The sequence below is a fragment of the Camponotus floridanus genome, unplaced genomic scaffold (assembly GCF_003227725.1).
Source record: "Camponotus floridanus strain SB8 unplaced genomic scaffold, Cflo_v7.5 scaffold32, whole genome shotgun sequence".
Taxonomy (NCBI): Eukaryota; Metazoa; Arthropoda; class Insecta; order Hymenoptera; family Formicidae; genus Camponotus; species Camponotus floridanus.
In genome coordinates, this window is record NW_020229459.1 from 220,419 (window position 1) to 238,193 (window position 17,775).

Below are 17,775 nucleotides of genomic sequence, written 5' to 3' on the forward strand. Positions count from 1 at the left end.
TCTACAGGTCAATAACGATATTTAACGTTATTATTAATAATATTTATAACTAATATTTAATAATAATTATAATTAATATAATTATTGTTAATAATATTTATTATGAATTTATTAATAATAATATTTTATATTAAATATATCTGCATAAAAGTGATTGTTCTTGAAAAAATTGGACCCTAAATTCGCCAAGGATTTTATCGTTAAACTTTAAGCGGCAATTCCTGACGTGCTCTGTGTAAGCTACACGATCGTAGCGATTCAAACGACGCGAAAATGACGCCTCGTACTTCGACGGTTACGAAAGCATCTTTTTTTCTTCGCGAGGGAACTAAAATTCCGAAAATCAAACAGAGGAGGGATATATGTTAGATGTTTATATTGTGTATGTGAATGTGTGCGTTTAAAACTTTTAACATACGATATGTCCCTATTTGTGAGCGATGTGTAAGACGATATAAACCATTTAATCGCGAATGTACATAAGTATATCCACGATAGATTACAACTGTTATCAATTTTGAGGGTTGAGGTGCGAGGCGTCTGTTTTAATTCGCGTATCAACAATTAGGGGGGTGGAAGATGACGAGAGCTGTCGGTGTTTTCGAAACAGAGACTCGAGGCTTTTCGTAAGCTGATCGATTTGACGTTATCATTTTTCTTTTTATTTATTAATCAAATTTTTTTTATTTAGTCATTTCTTAAATTTAGATTTTAATCAAGTTTTTTCTATTTATTAATCAAAGATGTAGATGTAATTTTACTTTACAGCATGTACGTAATTTACTTGATACGACATGTATCTTTATTATAAAAAGCTGATCGATTTGGCGTTATCATTTTTTTTTATTTAGTAATCAAATTATTTTATTTAGTCATATTTTTTATTTAGATTTTTATCAAGTTTTTTCTATTTATTAATCAAAGATGTAGATGTAATTTTACTTTACAACATGTACGTAATTTACTTGATACGACATGTATCTTTATTATAAAAAGCTGATCGATTTGACGTTATCATTTTTTTTTATTTATTAATCAAATTTTTTTTATTTAGTCATTTTTTTTATTTAGATTTTTATCAAGTTTTTTCTATTTATTAATCAAAGATGTAGATGTAATTTTACTTTACAACATGTACGTAATTTACTTGATACGACATGTACCTTTATTATAAAAAGCTGATCGATTTGACGTTATCATTTTTTTTATTTATTAATCAAATTTTTTTTATTTAGTCATTTTTTTTATTTAGATTTTTATCAAGTTTTTTCTATTTATTAATCAAAGATGTAGATGTAATTTTACTTTACAACATGTACGTAATTTACTTGATACGACATGTATCTTTATTATAAAAAGCTGATCGATTTGACGTTATCATTTTTTTTTTATTTAGTAATCAAATTATTTTATTTAGTCATTTTTTTTATTTAGATTTTATCAAATTTTTTCTATTTATTAATCAAAGATGTAGATGTAATTTTACTTTACAACATGTACGTAATTTACTTGATACGACATGTATCTTTATTATAAAAAGCTGATCGATTTGACGTTATCATTTTTTTTATTTATTAATCAAATTTTTTTTATTTAGTCATTTTTTTTATTTAGATTTTTATCAAGTTTTTTCTATTTATTAATCAAAGATGTAGATGTAATTTTACTTTACAACATGTAAGTAATTTACTTGATACGACGTGTATTTTTATTATGAAACCATGTGGATCGCTTGTACGTGACAGATAGCTCTTGACAATTTTCCACCCCGCGATTCTCGCGCTACAAATCTCTATGTAAACATAAACACACACACTGTCCCGAGCGCAAACGTGCGCGTAGAAGATAATGATTTTTACAGCGATTCCACTGTCGTAAACGCATGCGTTAAAACGGATCATACGTCGGCTCTCAAGACATGTGAGTAATATCGTATCAATCCGTATCACTCGGTATAATCCATCTTTTACATGCGTAACAAGTATGTATGTACGTCTAATACATATATATCGTCATAAAACGATCACCTACGACCACCGTTAACGTGTATATCGCGATCGTATATATAAATATTATTACAAATGCGAGCTTGATAATTGTGGGATGGTGAAAAAACTACATGAGCGAGTGCGGCTTTGCATCGGGCTGAAAGCTGTTTGCAAAACGCGTAGGAGGATAATCGCAAATTCTATCTGGAAAAAGCGTATTAATTTCGCGGAGATTCTCGTCTCTTTAATAACGCGGTAAAATGGAATATATTTTATTTGATAAATGTTTTCGAAAATATTCAAAGTTGTTGCGTAAAATGACAGCAATTTTGTTAATTTAATGGTCTTCTCGAATAATTTTTGCGAAAATTTATTCACGATTCTTTTCCAGTGCGATGTAAAATTGCACTCGCTGATGAAAAGTATTATAAAATGTCGCCATCGTGAGTACTATTTTATCGAGCCCGCCGCCAATAATTGTCTTCAATAATTCCTCCGAATTCTGAGAGTCTATTTGATAGTCGTCTATAAGAAATCGGACTCGAAAGCACAAAATCTGCATATTTGAAACATTTCTCTATCGTTTTATTTGTGTCTACATCGCTGATTTTAATAAGACCATCGACAGGTAGGCTGTTTATCTGATAAATATGTTGACTCTTTGCAATAAGACGATTGTAGAGCACTTTTTTGTCGAGCATTCTCGGTTTTTCGACACTAATCGAGGACCTTCCCCTCCTTCCTCTCCTTTCTTTTTCACTCTTGTATTTTTTATATGTTTTGTATGAAAAAAAAGCAATCATCCTGTATCGTGTAAGATTTATTTGATGTACAAAATTTAAAAATGAGATTAAATAACCGTGCGACATCAATCACGCTTCAATGTTGGAGCAGCTTTCGTTTACGTCGATCGTCAGAAATTTATGATACATTCGTATGCCATCGATGAACGTCACATGTGAATGAAAAATTTACATTCCAGCTGCATGTCCGTAATGAAATTTTTACTCAGCAACGACACGTTTATCAGGTAAATAGCCATCGCCGCTCGTTCGCTCGACTGCGAATAAATGTCGCGTCGCGGATCAATTCGCGAGAGCCAGAGGTCCTGCTGTTCTCTTTGCCGGTGGAAATCGTCGCAAAGAGAGGATTGCAAACGACGCAGAAAGCGACGGAAGAAAAGCGGGGGTGGATTCGGAGGGAAGCTCTCCGATTTATTACTCCTTCGCGAGGAGCATCGATCACGAAGGAATTTTCATTGCTGTCCTATTGTTTGCTCAATTCAATGTACTCGTCGTTTTGCATTCTAATCGACTCTACGACGCGCGTTCTCTCTCTCAAAGTCGTTCACTTTGTACTCTCGTCGTGTAAATTTAAGTTTTTAACTTACCACTTAAGGGACAATTTTCTAGGAGTTTATCGGAAGGCGCGATCGGATCGTTCCGTTTTTTCTGGATATACGTTTTTGAGAGATCGTCTCTTCGGCTCGGACTACTTCGGGGACATCAAGTCGCTATCGCGAGTGTCGTGGATGTGTCCTTGTGTAATTTACAATTTGTGTATTCATTCTCCTTTCCTCCATCCCGTGGCGTCGTCCCGGCTGACACGCATGTAGCGAGTTCTCTAATAAATTATAATTATATAATAATCTTCTTTTTCCAAGTGAAGATGCGAAGATTAAAAGTGAATAGACAGAAATATGTAAAGTCGTTCAAAATAGAAGAAAATATCTCTTGTATTTTTTTGATAATTATTTCCTGCGACATTTAATTTGATTTTAATATCCTAAACTTTGTTCTTTCATCATGAAAATTGAAATATTACAATTTTTTTCATATAATATACAGAGTGTCCCATTTTAATCGATGACCCCGAATAATTTTTTTAATTTTGATTGTAGGAAAAAATGTTTCAGACAAAAGTTGTATGGCTTGAAGGGGGACATAAGATAGTGTCTTTAGTTTTACATTGAAGAGTCACCTAAAGGTCACATCCAACTTTTTAAATGAGACACCTTATACCGTATGCTTTTGCATATTTTTCTAATTCATCTCGAGAGCTTTCCAAAACACTATAATTAAGTTAGTTTTCATTAAGTACTTTGCGAGTTATGAGGCTTGAAATAATATCTTAATTTTACATAAACCGTAAAATATCTAGTAAAATATTTATTTTTCGATTATCCTACCTTAATACTTTTATGTACAAAATAATGAGAGGAATCAATTGGTGATTGACAAGATAAAACCAATGATACCATCTTATATCCCCCTTCAAGCCATACAACTTTTGTCGGAAACATTTTTTCCTACAATCAAAATTAAAAAAGTTATTCGGGGTCATCGATTAAAATGGGACTCCTTGTACAATAATCATATACAATTCAAATAATAAATATTAAATAATATTTAATTAATATTTAATTGAATAATTAATTAAATAATATTTTATGAAATAATATTTAAATATTGAAAATATTTAAATTTCTCCGAGCTCGAAGTAAATTAAACTCGCGTGCAAAATTTCTGCATCATCTTTTACACTTGCAGTAAGAGAAGAAATTAAAGAGTCGTCAACCGGACTGTCAGGGGATTTCGAAACGACTCTTGAAAGTTAAGTGCCGGGAGCCTGATAAAGTGGCAGTCCGACAACGGCTTTCTTTCTTCACTTTGGAACGTGCGTCGAAGTATTCATCGGCTCTCGGGGAGGAGAACTCGCTACCGTATTCCGTTTGTGTCGCGATTATCGAGCGTGTACAGCCAGGTCCGAATAGCCACAGCCATCACGTAATCACTCATCAAATCACTCGCGAAAGAGAAAAAGTATGAGAGAGAGAGAGAAAGAAAAATCGTATGCAACACTCGGAAAATGCGAAAGGGATTTAAACAGAGGATATATCGTCGTCGTTAAAGGAGAAACACCAATGAAGAAGTAACAATGTATACATTATACGTAACATATAAATACGTATAAAAAGAATGAATAAATCTACATATGCATATAAATCAGAGATAGATTAATAAAAAATCTCTCAAACCATTGTCATCATTATTATTCATTAACTGACTAAAAGCACGTTTACCTTACTTGATAAGCACCTTCGAGGTCGGGAGAGAGAGCTCGAGATACTTATTACATTAAAAAAAATGAGACTGACAGCGCTTGAATAAAGAAGCTGATTTAATTCGATTAAAATAACAGAGGTCGTGGTATTATATAAATCATGAATCTCACGAACGAAAATCGCAATACGCGGCTTTGTGTAAGGCTAGAAAATGTATTCATAAAAAATAACAACGTACGCTTCCGTCACGAGTGTAATTCTCGCCGCGCAATTTCTCGTTACGAGTGACACTAGTCTCGAAAGTAGATTTATAAAAAAAAAAAAAAAGTGAAAAAAATCGCCTACAAAAAGTTATAGTTAAAAATGGAGAACGCGCAAAAATCGTCCAAGCCTCTCGCGCGAGGCGTAATTCGCGTCAATTATAAATTAATCTCGCGAGAGAGAGAGAGAGAGAGAGAGAGAGAGAGAGAGAGAGAGAGAGGGAAAGAGAGAAAGGCTAAAAGGATTTCTAAAAACTCGCTAATCGCGTAAAGCTATTCGATTTCCCCCATTTCTTTCGTCCTCTAAACTAAACCTCGTTTGCTCGCGTCCCGTCTCCGGCAAATTGAATTTCGTTGTACAATTTTAGAAGCTCATTTAGGGAGTAATTCTCAAACGAGGTAGCAATTAAAACGCTCGCTTTCTTTTCCGTCCGCGAATTCATCCCTCTTGAGATATTTTTTTTCCATTATTGCGTGTTCTTTCAACGTTCTGTCGGGCAATTTGGAGGGATTAAAGTCGGTTAAGAGCCCTGGCAGCGTCTTTTTCAAATTCGCAAATGTTCCTCAGATATAATACTCCGCATATTTGACCGAGTAAATTATTTTTTTACGGTCGATAATGTATGATATTATTAATATTAGAAATTTACATTTATATTTCTCTCTGGGAATTTTCGCTAAAATATTTTTTTAATGCGAGATTGCAATTTTAATACCATACTTTCTGCAATTATGATAATTTATTATTAATTGTCAACTTGATTATATCGTGAAATTATTTACTCCGTCAAGCGTGCAGAATTATTACTTCTTAATGATATTTACAAATTTGAAAAATATGACGCAATTTCGTGCCAACTGACGCTTGAATTTTTAACGATGTTTAATCGAGCTTTTGCACAACGCTCCTCATCATCTTTCTTTCTTGCACAAGTTTCGTTCAGCGGGGCCCACGATGCGAGTCAGTGCACCGACTCGCTTACGTCGACCTGTTCATTCTCTTGTTCATTCTGCACGGAGATTATGATGTTGGTCTCGCCAGAATCCTCGCCAGCTTGATCAGACTTTTCCCGATTCTTTGAAGTTGCTTGCCCTAAAAGATCGTAGATCGTATTTAATTCGTCCCTCTCGCGTGAAAAAGGGTGAAAAGTCGCGGCAAACAAGCAAATCCTGAATAAAGGATTCTCTTTGTACGTTTCGCGAAAATATATCGCGGTGCATATTTGGCTCAGATTTATTTCCCCGCGCTTGGAATACTTTAATGGATATTTTTCTCCGTTATTTTGGCGAGAGATGCAAACGAGAATCCAAATTGCTACGCAATTGGCTCCTTGTCAACGACGTTTTTACAGTAATTACGATAACTATTAGGGTCTTTACCTTCGATCTGTCTTAAAATCTTTCGCAGTTTTCTTTTGGTTTGTAATTAATTATAATTTTATGATATTTTTAAATCTGGGAAAAGTCACCAGTCGTGGCACTTTAATGAGATACAAAATCTCTCTTTGTGAAAAAGTTTAATTTTTCCAACTCTGCTACATTTTCATGTTAAATCACTGTAAAAAAATGCATCACGAAGAAGCTGTTGGCTTTTACATTCATAATTCTCTTCATATATATAATGATGAAAATTTTACGAGGTGAGAAAAAAGCTCTCTTCCCAAAATAAAACTTGACAAAACTCAATCTAAAATATTCAATATCTCTCTACCTTTAACATATGTAATAATACATGATTGAAATATTTATAAAACCAAAATAAATAAATAAAAAGTACGATTAGATTGAGTTGGATTAGATTATTTTCGGGGAGGGATGGACCTATCCTCTCCCACGCATTTATTTTTTACTGCGATATTAAATAATTATCAGCGATCACTTTCTGTAATAATTAAACAGCAGCGAATCGATCATTTTCCCTTTAAACACTCTAACAATTAATTGCGGACCGAGGGAAGGGAAAGACCCTAATAGGAATTTACCGGAATCTCACGCTACGATGCCTTCGCATCGAAAATACAGTGATTCGCGGAGGAGGGGTCGATTATAGAGCGCAAGTCCATCGAATCCACGAGAGCATCGTAAATATGTATAAAGACGCTGGGTGAGAGGGGGAGGGGGCCGAGGGAGCGGTCACAGGAAACGGAACTTTAATCATCTCCTTTGAGGCGTTCGCGACAAAGGGTAAGCGAGTCCAGATATTACGCTCACCTTGACCGAGATCCCGCGCTTTGCCGAGGTAGGAATACTCTCGAGCGTTCGCCAAACCGGCTATGACACAAGCGCTGAGTGCACTGCGACTGAGATTCATGGGAAATGCGTCGTACCACTCATTGTAATCGGCGTCGTAGCATTCGACGTACGCGATCGTGCTCGATCCTGCAACAATAACGTCGCTATTAATAGGGCGCTGTAATTGGCTTCGTAATAACATAAACCGCTTACTTTAATTAAATTTATTATTTAATATTTTACGCGTAAACAAAATCCAATAATGATGTCAATAATAATGTGATAACAATAACTAAAATATTAACAATAATAATAATAGTAATTGCAAGCGCGAATCAATCTTCATGGTATCTATTTTGAATTATATACATTCTTATATACGGGGTGTCCTAGACCACCTGTACACCCCTTTTCTTAAGTCTAATAAGTGCGAAAAATTATAGATGATTTTTTGTCGAAAATTAAAGGGGATACATTTTTTTTTTTTTCAAATTTGAAACAAGTTAGAGAAATGAAATTATGTGGATATTTTCTATCAGTAAAAAGGTTATTTATTAATATTTTTTTCAGCCCCCCGTATTGTTATAAGGGGATGAAACTAACAACCCCTATTCAATTTTTTATTAGAACATTTTAATGGGCCGGAATAGGATCGTCTAAAAATATGTCTTAAAAAGTTTGATTTATTTAGATACTTTTATATTTCTTCTATTTTTTCATAAAATCAATAATTTTCAAGAAAAAAAAATAAAATACGTTATCTAAATGCTAAATAGCATAGGTTACGAGAAGTTAAATTTTAAAATAAAGATAAAATTAGAGTAAATGTCGGAAAAATTAGAACAAAGACAAAATTATAATAAAAGCCTAATTTTTCGCACTTATTAAGAAACATCCCCATATTTGAATTTTATTTATAAAAAAAATTTCTCTACATATTTTATAATCCTTCGGGATACCGTTATAACCGCCGATGACGAAAATCATATCGTCGAGTATCACCGTGGCAAAATTGCTGCGCGGGCTAAACATTTCCGAGATCTCGTGCCATTGGTCCGAATGGTTTGGGGTGTAACGCTCTCCTGAAAAATAAATATTTGTTTTTCTTGAGTGCGACGCCGCAAATTCTCGATACATGCGGGAAACCTGTCACTTGGAAAATATTCGACACGCGCAGAGTCGCATGTCTGCAAAGACCACGTTAAACGTACGTGCATAAATGAGCGAACGCGAGATATCGTTTCTGTAAATGACGTATACGGTTAAGTGGAACGAAATCGCATTTCGAGTTGCACAAACGTTTCCGCGTGGAACTAAATCCTGGCGGATCCGCGAAAACTTCTCTCGACTAATTAATTATTAACGTGACGTTATCGACACGTACAAACAATTTCCAGCATCCGTTTGACGCGTTAAATAATTCATACGCGAACAATGGCTGCGAGAGATATTTACGTGTATAAAATCTCGACGTTTGTGCAAATCCCTGCGTTTATACGAATAAAATTATTCATTAATTATTTATATTAACACGAAACATTGTTCTCTTCGCTACAACGTGCGTCGAGATGCTGTCAAACTGCAGTTGCAGTTATTGCAGTTCCTTCGAGCCGGAATTATTAGTCAGAAAATTATTAGTCAAAAAATTATTCAAAAAATCATTCAAAAAATTATTCAAAAAATCATTCAAAAAATCATTCAAAAAATTATTTAAAAAATTCTACTCTTTCTACCATCATCCGCTGAAATCTAGAGACCGGAACCAGTCTCGGAATTAGTCAGAAAATTATTAGTCAAAGAAAATTATTAGTCAAAAAATTATTCAAAAAATCATTCAAAAAATTATTTAAAAAATTCTACTCTTTCTACCATCATCAGCTGAAATCTGTAGACCTGAGAACTAACCGGAACTCAGTCTCGCGACACCGCTGAATCCGCCGAGAGCATAAAGACTGTCGCGGAAGGCGACGAGGGAGACCCCGGATCTCGGGCTGATCATCGAGTGGATGTTGGTCCACTGGTTGGTCTTCACGTCGAAGACCTCGGCCGAGTCGAAAACCTCCTGGCCGTTGAAGCCGCCGACGATGTAGATCTTGTCGTGCAGGGCGGCTGCACTCGCGTCCGATCGTTGCCGATGCATCGATGGTATCATCTCCCATTGGTTCCTCTGCGGATCGTATCGCTCGCCGGAGCTCATCCTCGTGCGGCCATTGTATCCGCCGAGCGCATAAATCTTGCCACCTTAAACGATGAATAAAGAATGTGTAAAAGCACTTTTACTTTTGCCAAAAAATGGAATGATTTATTTTGAGAAAATTCATATATTTATTTTCATATGAACTTTCTATCTTTTCTATTATGTCGTTATTATTTTATTATCTATTTATCTTTGTTTTTCAAACACAGCACTTTGTATTTTGAAGAAGAATTGCATTGTTGCTCCAACAGAATAATTTAACTGTATTTAATTTTTAATTTATAATTTCGTATAAATTTTAATAATAATAATAATTAATAAAAAAGCAGAGAATTAGATTTAGAAAAGAAATTTTATTCTCATTTTGAATGATTAAACAAGTAAATGTTTACATTAATTTTAATGACACGATTAATTAATTTTATTTGACATATATTGTAAGTTTACATGTCTAATGCAAGCTTCGAATTTTGTGGTATTCTTTTTTGGTTCTTGAAATATACGGTTTTGAAATTTATTCTAATTTTCATACTTATTTATCTTTTTCCTATTTATGTGTTTATATATATTTATGTGTTCCTATTTATTTTTGTTTATATTTCTTTTGTTTATTTGCTAGTTGTTGCATCAATAAATTTCTGAATTACTATTTATTTTCTTTTTATTTACAATTGTTTTTGTGTTATTGTTAGTACGCTTCGGAAATTATTATTGTTTAATTTCGCTATTTCAAATTAAATGTAGCAATTAAATGTAATTTTAAGAATTTCAAATTAAATGTAGCAATTAAATGTAATTTTAAGAATTTATGAGAAGTATTAGTAGTCATTAATAACCATTTTTTTTATTTTTACTAGCCAGCGAATATAAAGTTAAATTTATTGAGTATTTTTATTTTAACATCATATTAAATATGTAAAATCAAGCGTTCTAAATATTTTATTAATATATTTATTATTTATTATTAAAAATAAGAAATAAATATATCTCACAAATTTATTTATGATTTTAAATTAAAATTAAATTTGAGTTAGATTAGCACTTTTTCGGAATAAAAGCGGAGTCTTTATTTAGTAATAAAGAAAACAATATAAAATATAAAACTGTAATAAAATTAATATATAAAATATGATTTGGAATTTTTAACACAAACGAAAGCTTGAGATAAATAAATTCGATGCACTTACATATTTAAATCTCTGAGTGAATAATGTTTAATAATGAATGCATAATAAAGATGAAAATCTTTTGAAAGTTATTGAAGCTCATGATCTTGAAAACGTATCAAATCAAGGTTAAGATAATTGAATCCCTTTTTTTTTTAAATATTTATTATAACTTTCGCATTTCTTTTGAAAATATTTATTATTACTTTCGCATATCTCGGGAATCCCAAAAAGGAGCTCCATAAAATTCGAAGGGTGTATTACTCGGGAATGTACCCCCTGCAATAAACGTCAAAGTTGTCGAAAAAGGGTGCTGAGTAAGTTAAAGTGCGGAAAACTCACCGTGCGTGCAAACGCTGACGTAACATCTGGCGTGATACATGCAGGCTCGCTCTCGCCATTCCTTCGTCACCGGATCGAAGCATCGTACCGTGCTAAAGTGCTCGTTGCCGTCGAAACCGCCGATCATGTAGATGAGATTGTTCAGGGCGCACAGTCCGTGATAAGTTCTCGGCGTTACATCCGTGTTCACCGATACAAACCATCTGTCGGCTCTAGAGTTGACATTTAAATTCGTCACACGAAATCCTCGAGGCGTCGATATCTCTCGACAAGAATCCTAAAATACCCCGCTCACACGCGAGATCGGTGTCCCTTTCGGTGACGTCCAAGGATTGCGCCGGATTTCATGCTCTATTTAACTATTTTATTCTTTTTTTTAAACATCTTATTTTTAACAGTTTGGCTTACTAAAATGTCAAGGTGATATTTCTCCACGAAATATTAGAATAAATACAGCGGGGAAATTGTAAAATAATTAAAAGGATACCTTCCAGAGACTGAAAGTGTGTCCGGCTTGAAATTCGACAAGAATCTTGTATTTGTACGAGAAATATTTACTTATTCCCGTGTAAAATTCCGGCAAAGAGGAGAGAATCGAATCGATTGCACACACGCGGCGGTATTTTTGGATTCTTTAAATTTCGATTTCTATGGAAATTTCAAGTACGCGATATTACTTTGTCGTAGAATTCGGCGTACCTTGTGTCGTAAGTCTCCACAAAACTGGTGGGCGAGCCAGCGCTCCATCCGCCGATCGCGAAGAGAATTTCGTACGGGACTCGGGGTCTCGCAAGGGGATTTTTCAGATCGATCTCCCCGCCGTTCTGCTTCGCATCTTGCTCGGTTAAATAGGCATTTACAGGAGCCAGTATTTGTTGGCACGCCTTGAAAAAGTTTGAACGCAGAGAGAGAGAGAGAGAGAGAGAGAGAGAAAGAGAAGGAAAAAAAGAGAGATTTAACATAATATTACATGAAAATAAAATTTGCAAAAGCAATATAACAGTGTGAAGGATTGTCACTCGCAACACTTTATTTACATTTTTATTACGGGAAATGTTAATTTTAATATTAATGTTTACTATAAATTACATCTTCATGTTTATTTTAATTTTAAATGTTAATTTCTACTGACGCTTTTTTCTTGTTAAAATAATAGTACGTGTAATAATTCTCTCTCTCTCTCTCTTTCTCTCTCTCTCTCTCTGTCGAGTCTATTTTAATATACAAGGTATCCCATTTAAGTTGCTAATGCAAAATATCTGAAAAACCAAGCGTTGAGGAAAGAAATGTTTCAAATAAAAGTTAATTGACTTTAAGGGGACCATAAGATGGTGTCATTGGTTTGATTTTGAAAAATCATTTGAAGGTTACCTCCAACTTTTTAAATGGGACATTCTATATACTTTTATATATTCTTGTAGCTTGTCTCAAGAGCTTTCCAAAACACTGTAATAAAGTATTTTTTCATTGAAGACTTTCCGAGTTATGAGGCTTGAAATAATTTTTCAATTTTACATAAACCATAAAATATCTATTTTACATAAACCATAAAATATCTATAACTATCTATCTTTTACATAAACCATAAAATATTCATTTTTTTATGTACAATATTTTTATGTACAAAATAATGAGAGGAATCAATTGGTGTAAAGAAAACACAGTTGTTTTTAAGAAAAAATATGGAATTGTTAATTGCAAATTACATATTTTTTCTTCGAAACAATTATGTGTTTTCTTTACACCAATTGATTCCTCTCATTATTTTATACATAAAAGAATTAAGATAAGATAATAAGAAAATGAATATTTTATTAGATATTTTATGGTTTATGCAAAATTAAGAAATTATTACGTAAATTATTATGTAAATTTATTTATTTTTTTATTTATTATGTAAATTAAGAAATTATATGACACCATCTTATGGTCCCTTTAAAATCAATTAATTTTCATTTAAAACATTTCTTTCTTCAACGCTTCGTTTTTGAGACATTTCGCATTATCAACTTAAATGAGACATCCTGCATATTACCCTTTTATATTCGTTTACCAGGTAAAATATGGATGCCTGTGGAATGCGCTAATCTATTTTAATAAATGAAGCACCATGGTTGAATTAACTCGATCCAAAGTGAAGCGAAATGGCAACAAATGCTAACAATGAAGGCAACTTACCTCGTCGTCCTCGACGAGCTTCCAGTTGACGATGTTATTAATGAAATACTTATGACTCATGAGACCGTAACGTATACATTTCAGCAACCTCGGCAAATAAACTCGTCTCCTCTCGGCTTTAGTCTCCACCCACGTCTTGACGGCGTCAAACACGATCTCCTCGTTTTTAACATTGAGCTCGTCGTCGCGCAATATTGCCTCCAGCTCGTCGTAATGGAGATCCTTGAATTCCGCGCTCTCCAACAGTATCTGCTTGAAGTGGTGACGTATGTATTTGCGGCCTTGCTTCTCGAGATCGCGGCAGAAGTAATGGCGTGCAAATTTGAAAATACCTGCGACCACGTAAAATATTTTGTCCAGCGCAAACATGAATTTCTTGATGTTAAAGCTCGAAAATCAACGTGCAACTTTGCGCAAATAAATCATTTAAACGCAGAAAAATGAAATATTTGCGCTGTTTCGTGTATCTGAGAGTAGCATAGTACGATTGAAATATTTCGATTATTTTGCATTTACGTATTTTCATTAATTATTGCACATAAGTATTTATTATGAATATAAATTAATAATTATAATGCATGTCAAGGTAATGCAATGCAATAAAAAATTGCATAAATAATGCAATGAAAAATTATTAACATGTAAAGATAAGTATGTTGGATTATAATTTACATATTTTTACATGCGTTTACCTAAGCAATTTTCCGGTCGCAGCTCCTGCAACAGAAACTGACAGCAGAGCTGAACGATTCCGAGGACCTCGAATTGATCAGCGACCGGCAATAGTTGTTCGACATTGTCCGCGTTTATGTTGCAGGCGCCCGTGTAGGCGTAATCGAGGATCAGATTGAAGATTTTGCCGGGAACGGAATTGATGAGGACCTCCGAGGTCTCGGTTTTCCCGCCTTTCAGGCTGTTGGTGAAAAGGGCCTTGAAGTAGGGGCTCACCGCGGATAAAATGGCCCGATGGATTGGGAATACTTGATCCCCCGGGCATCTTATGACGCCATCGCACAGCTGCTGGTTAGCCCTGAAGCCGATAGACTCGTCACAATTCTGAGAACGTTGCAGGTGTTTTTTCTAGTTAAAAATTTATGTAAAATCCGTAGAATGAGAGTGCGGGGCAAACGAATGGAATATTTCATGTGTTTTACCGTGCAAGATAAGTTGTCGGATTAATTTGGAAGTCGTATGAAATTCATGTCGTGAGAAATATTTTATGACTAAACTTAATCTTTTTTTTTTTTTAAATATACAAAAACACGCTCACATAAATTACTTTATTCGAAAAAATTGCGAAAGTAATGACTGAAGCTGACTAATTTTCCAGAAGCTAAACGCCTCTCATCAAGCTTATACGATTTTACCCCGAAAGCACGTGTCTCTCTGGTCGAGAGAAAAAGCGAAATGATGTTCGCCCCGTTTCGAGAGGAGCGAGAAGGCCTCGATTACGGCGGCGCATGACCGACCTGAGCTCGGACCAGACGACGGGGAATTCCACGAGGCCGTAATTGGACGGCAGACACATGCATTTCCTGATTCTCGCCGACTGCTTTCGCCTGGACTGCTTGAGGAACCTGCTGATGCCGGAAGTGGAGGCGCGTGACACTCGAGTATGGGACGGGATTCTCCTGAAGCTCATCCTGTTAACGTCCATCTCCTCTCGTGCGGTGGTGGCGGGGTCCACGTGCACCCGCTGGGTCACCACGTGTGTCCCCGAGCTTCCCACCGCCTCTTCTGCTTCGCAGCTTCCGCTCAACGGCTCACGTATTCGCTCTCTTGGCAGACCCGATTGCGCCGAGACCACGCGCGGCCATGACAAACGAAGCCCGAAAATTGGCCGACTTTGATGCGATCTCTCGAAAAACTCGTACTGTAAAACGATATTCGGTGTATTTCTTTCATTAGCGAATTTACGCTTATAATAAGTATAATTATAAAAAATAATATTATTAATATAGCATATAAAAAATAATATTATTTCTGATGTAATAGCATTTAATATTTAATATATATATAAGAAATTCTATAAATATTATATATTTTTAAATAATTATAATATTTAATATATATTTTTTATAATAATTTAATTTAATTTATAATAAAATGTAATAATTGAATAATAAATATATAATAAAATATAATAATAAATATTAAATAATAAATATTATAATATTAAATATTATAATATTTCTTATTTAATATTTATTATTATATTTTATTATATATTTTATTAAATATTATATTTTATTATATATTTTATTAAATATTATATTATTAAATAATAAATATATAATAAAATATAATAATTACATAATAAATATATAATAATTTAATTTGTAATAAAATATAAATAATTCCGTTTATAATAAAATAGTATTTTGATAATAATTGTAGAATTATACATAATTATATTTATAAATATATATTTATAAATTATATGTATAATTATATTTATGAGATATGTACATTTGCATATTTCTTTAAATCTAAAATTCTACATAATTAATTAGATTTACAATGTTTACAAATTATATGGTTTCTTATAAGGCCGATGATTTTTTTCTATTTGTGTATGATTTTCTATCAACCTATTCATCTATTAATTTGTAATAATACTACTTTTGCAAATTTATGTAAAAAGCAAATAAAAACTAATTAGGAGTTTTTTCTTTTGCAGAAATTTTTGCAAGTTATTTATAGATATCTCACCGAAACTATTTTATCAGAATTTTGTTGCGGAATTTTGTTGAAATTATTTTTTATCATAATCGTTCTCGTTGGTGATATGAAACATTCGTGTTTGTTATTTTTTAACGCAATCAAAACATTTGGTAATTTCATTAATTCTTTAATTATAATTATCCGGAGCCCTCGAGCTCATTTAATCGTGAGCGAAAGTTTACCTGTGGCTAACGTTTCTAACCCATTTACGATTTAGCGGGAAATAAAAGGCGAAATAATCTAAAAATGAACTTTAATTCTTGGATATATAATAAAAATTAAATTAAAAAGGAGAGTATAAGCTTGGTATTTGGCTCGTAAAAAATTCAATAAGGGATTATATCGGCATTGTTACAGGTAGAAACTTTCAAGTAGATTTTCAGAACCATCCCACAAAGGGCGTTCTTTTGTGTGCATTATCCGTTCAGATAATACCCCCGTTTATGAGAGAAAGGTAAGAATGGAAGAAAGAACGGGGCAAAAAGTAGAGGTATGAAGATCTACTGGAATAAACCGAATGTCTTTCATATATCGATTACGGAGAATGGGATTCTATTCCGTTAAATAAACGCAGTATCTTCGTCTTTCTGATATTCGAGTCAATAGCTTTTTTGAAAAGTTTCCAAGAATTTTTTGTATTTTCATCTCACACGTAATATTACTTTTTCAAAATATATTAAATGTAATAAAAACAATTTGAAATAATTATTATCTGTCTAAGGATGTTTACATCCTTAGACAGATTTTATTAAATTGTTTATTTATTACATCATATTAAATTGTTTATTTATTAGCATTATTAAATAATTTTGTGTAGAAATTTTTAATTTTTAATTAAAAAATAATAGGGATTATTTTTTCAAAATATATTAATGTAATGAAAACAATTCGAAATCATTATTTATCTGTCTAAGGATGTTTACAATATATCCTTAGACAGATCATATTAAATTGTCTATTTCTTACATCGTATTAAATTGTTTATTTATTAGTATTATTAATTAATTTTAAGTAGAAATTTGTTTTTTAATTCGCAAAAATAATAGGGATTTTTAAAAGTTTTTATTCACAGGTCGTAAAATATTTTTTATATTTTTCGAAGAATAACTTTGTTATATTTTGAAAGATAACTTTCATATTTTTTTATCTGTGAACCTTTCCTTTCTCAAAATCCTCTTAAATTATTAATAAGTCGGTAATATAACAATAGGGAACTGTGGTAGACAATTTTTCGCCCCTCATATTTATGAAACCCTTTATTATCTCAAAGCGGACACGACTCGCTGATAAAACGGTTTACACGAAGAAGATTTTGTCTCAGAGCTTCAATAAATATGTATGTACGCCAGTGGCCTAATTAACGTTTAGAGGAGCTCGAGAATGTCTCTCTCTCTCTCTCTTCTTTTTTCTCTCTTTTTCGCAACTTTCTTTCGTTTACCCTTTACTTAAAACAACGTCGATCTCAATTATTTCGCGCTTTATCTCTTCCATCTACATCACGAGCTTAAAAGTAATTCGACGTGACATTTGCATGCTACAAAAAAATTAAATGTAGCGTGAAAACACTTTCGACGCAATTTACTACCGCAAATAATATGGATAACGAACTTTATATCATTCTTTC

The 17,775-nt window shown here is 33.1% G+C and overlaps 1 protein-coding gene across 1 annotated transcript; it reads right to left on the bottom strand.

The window, feature by feature from the left end:
- Positions 1-6,090: 6,090 nt before the first annotated feature.
- On the bottom strand, positions 6,091-15,303 carry LOC105250131 (kelch-like protein 10). The gene is made up of 9 exons (XM_025410482.1): positions 14,897-15,303; positions 14,120-14,457; positions 13,428-13,759; positions 11,949-12,133; positions 11,250-11,461; positions 9,450-9,785; positions 8,504-8,626; positions 7,524-7,691; positions 6,091-6,405 (listed from the first exon to the last, which is right to left on the bottom strand). Exons 1-9 carry the CDS (start codon positions 15,082-15,084, stop codon positions 6,275-6,277), a joined length of 2,013 nt encoding a protein of 670 aa, XP_025266267.1. The 5' UTR covers positions 15,085-15,303; the 3' UTR covers positions 6,091-6,274.
- Between the last annotated feature and the right edge of the window lie 2,472 nt (positions 15,304-17,775).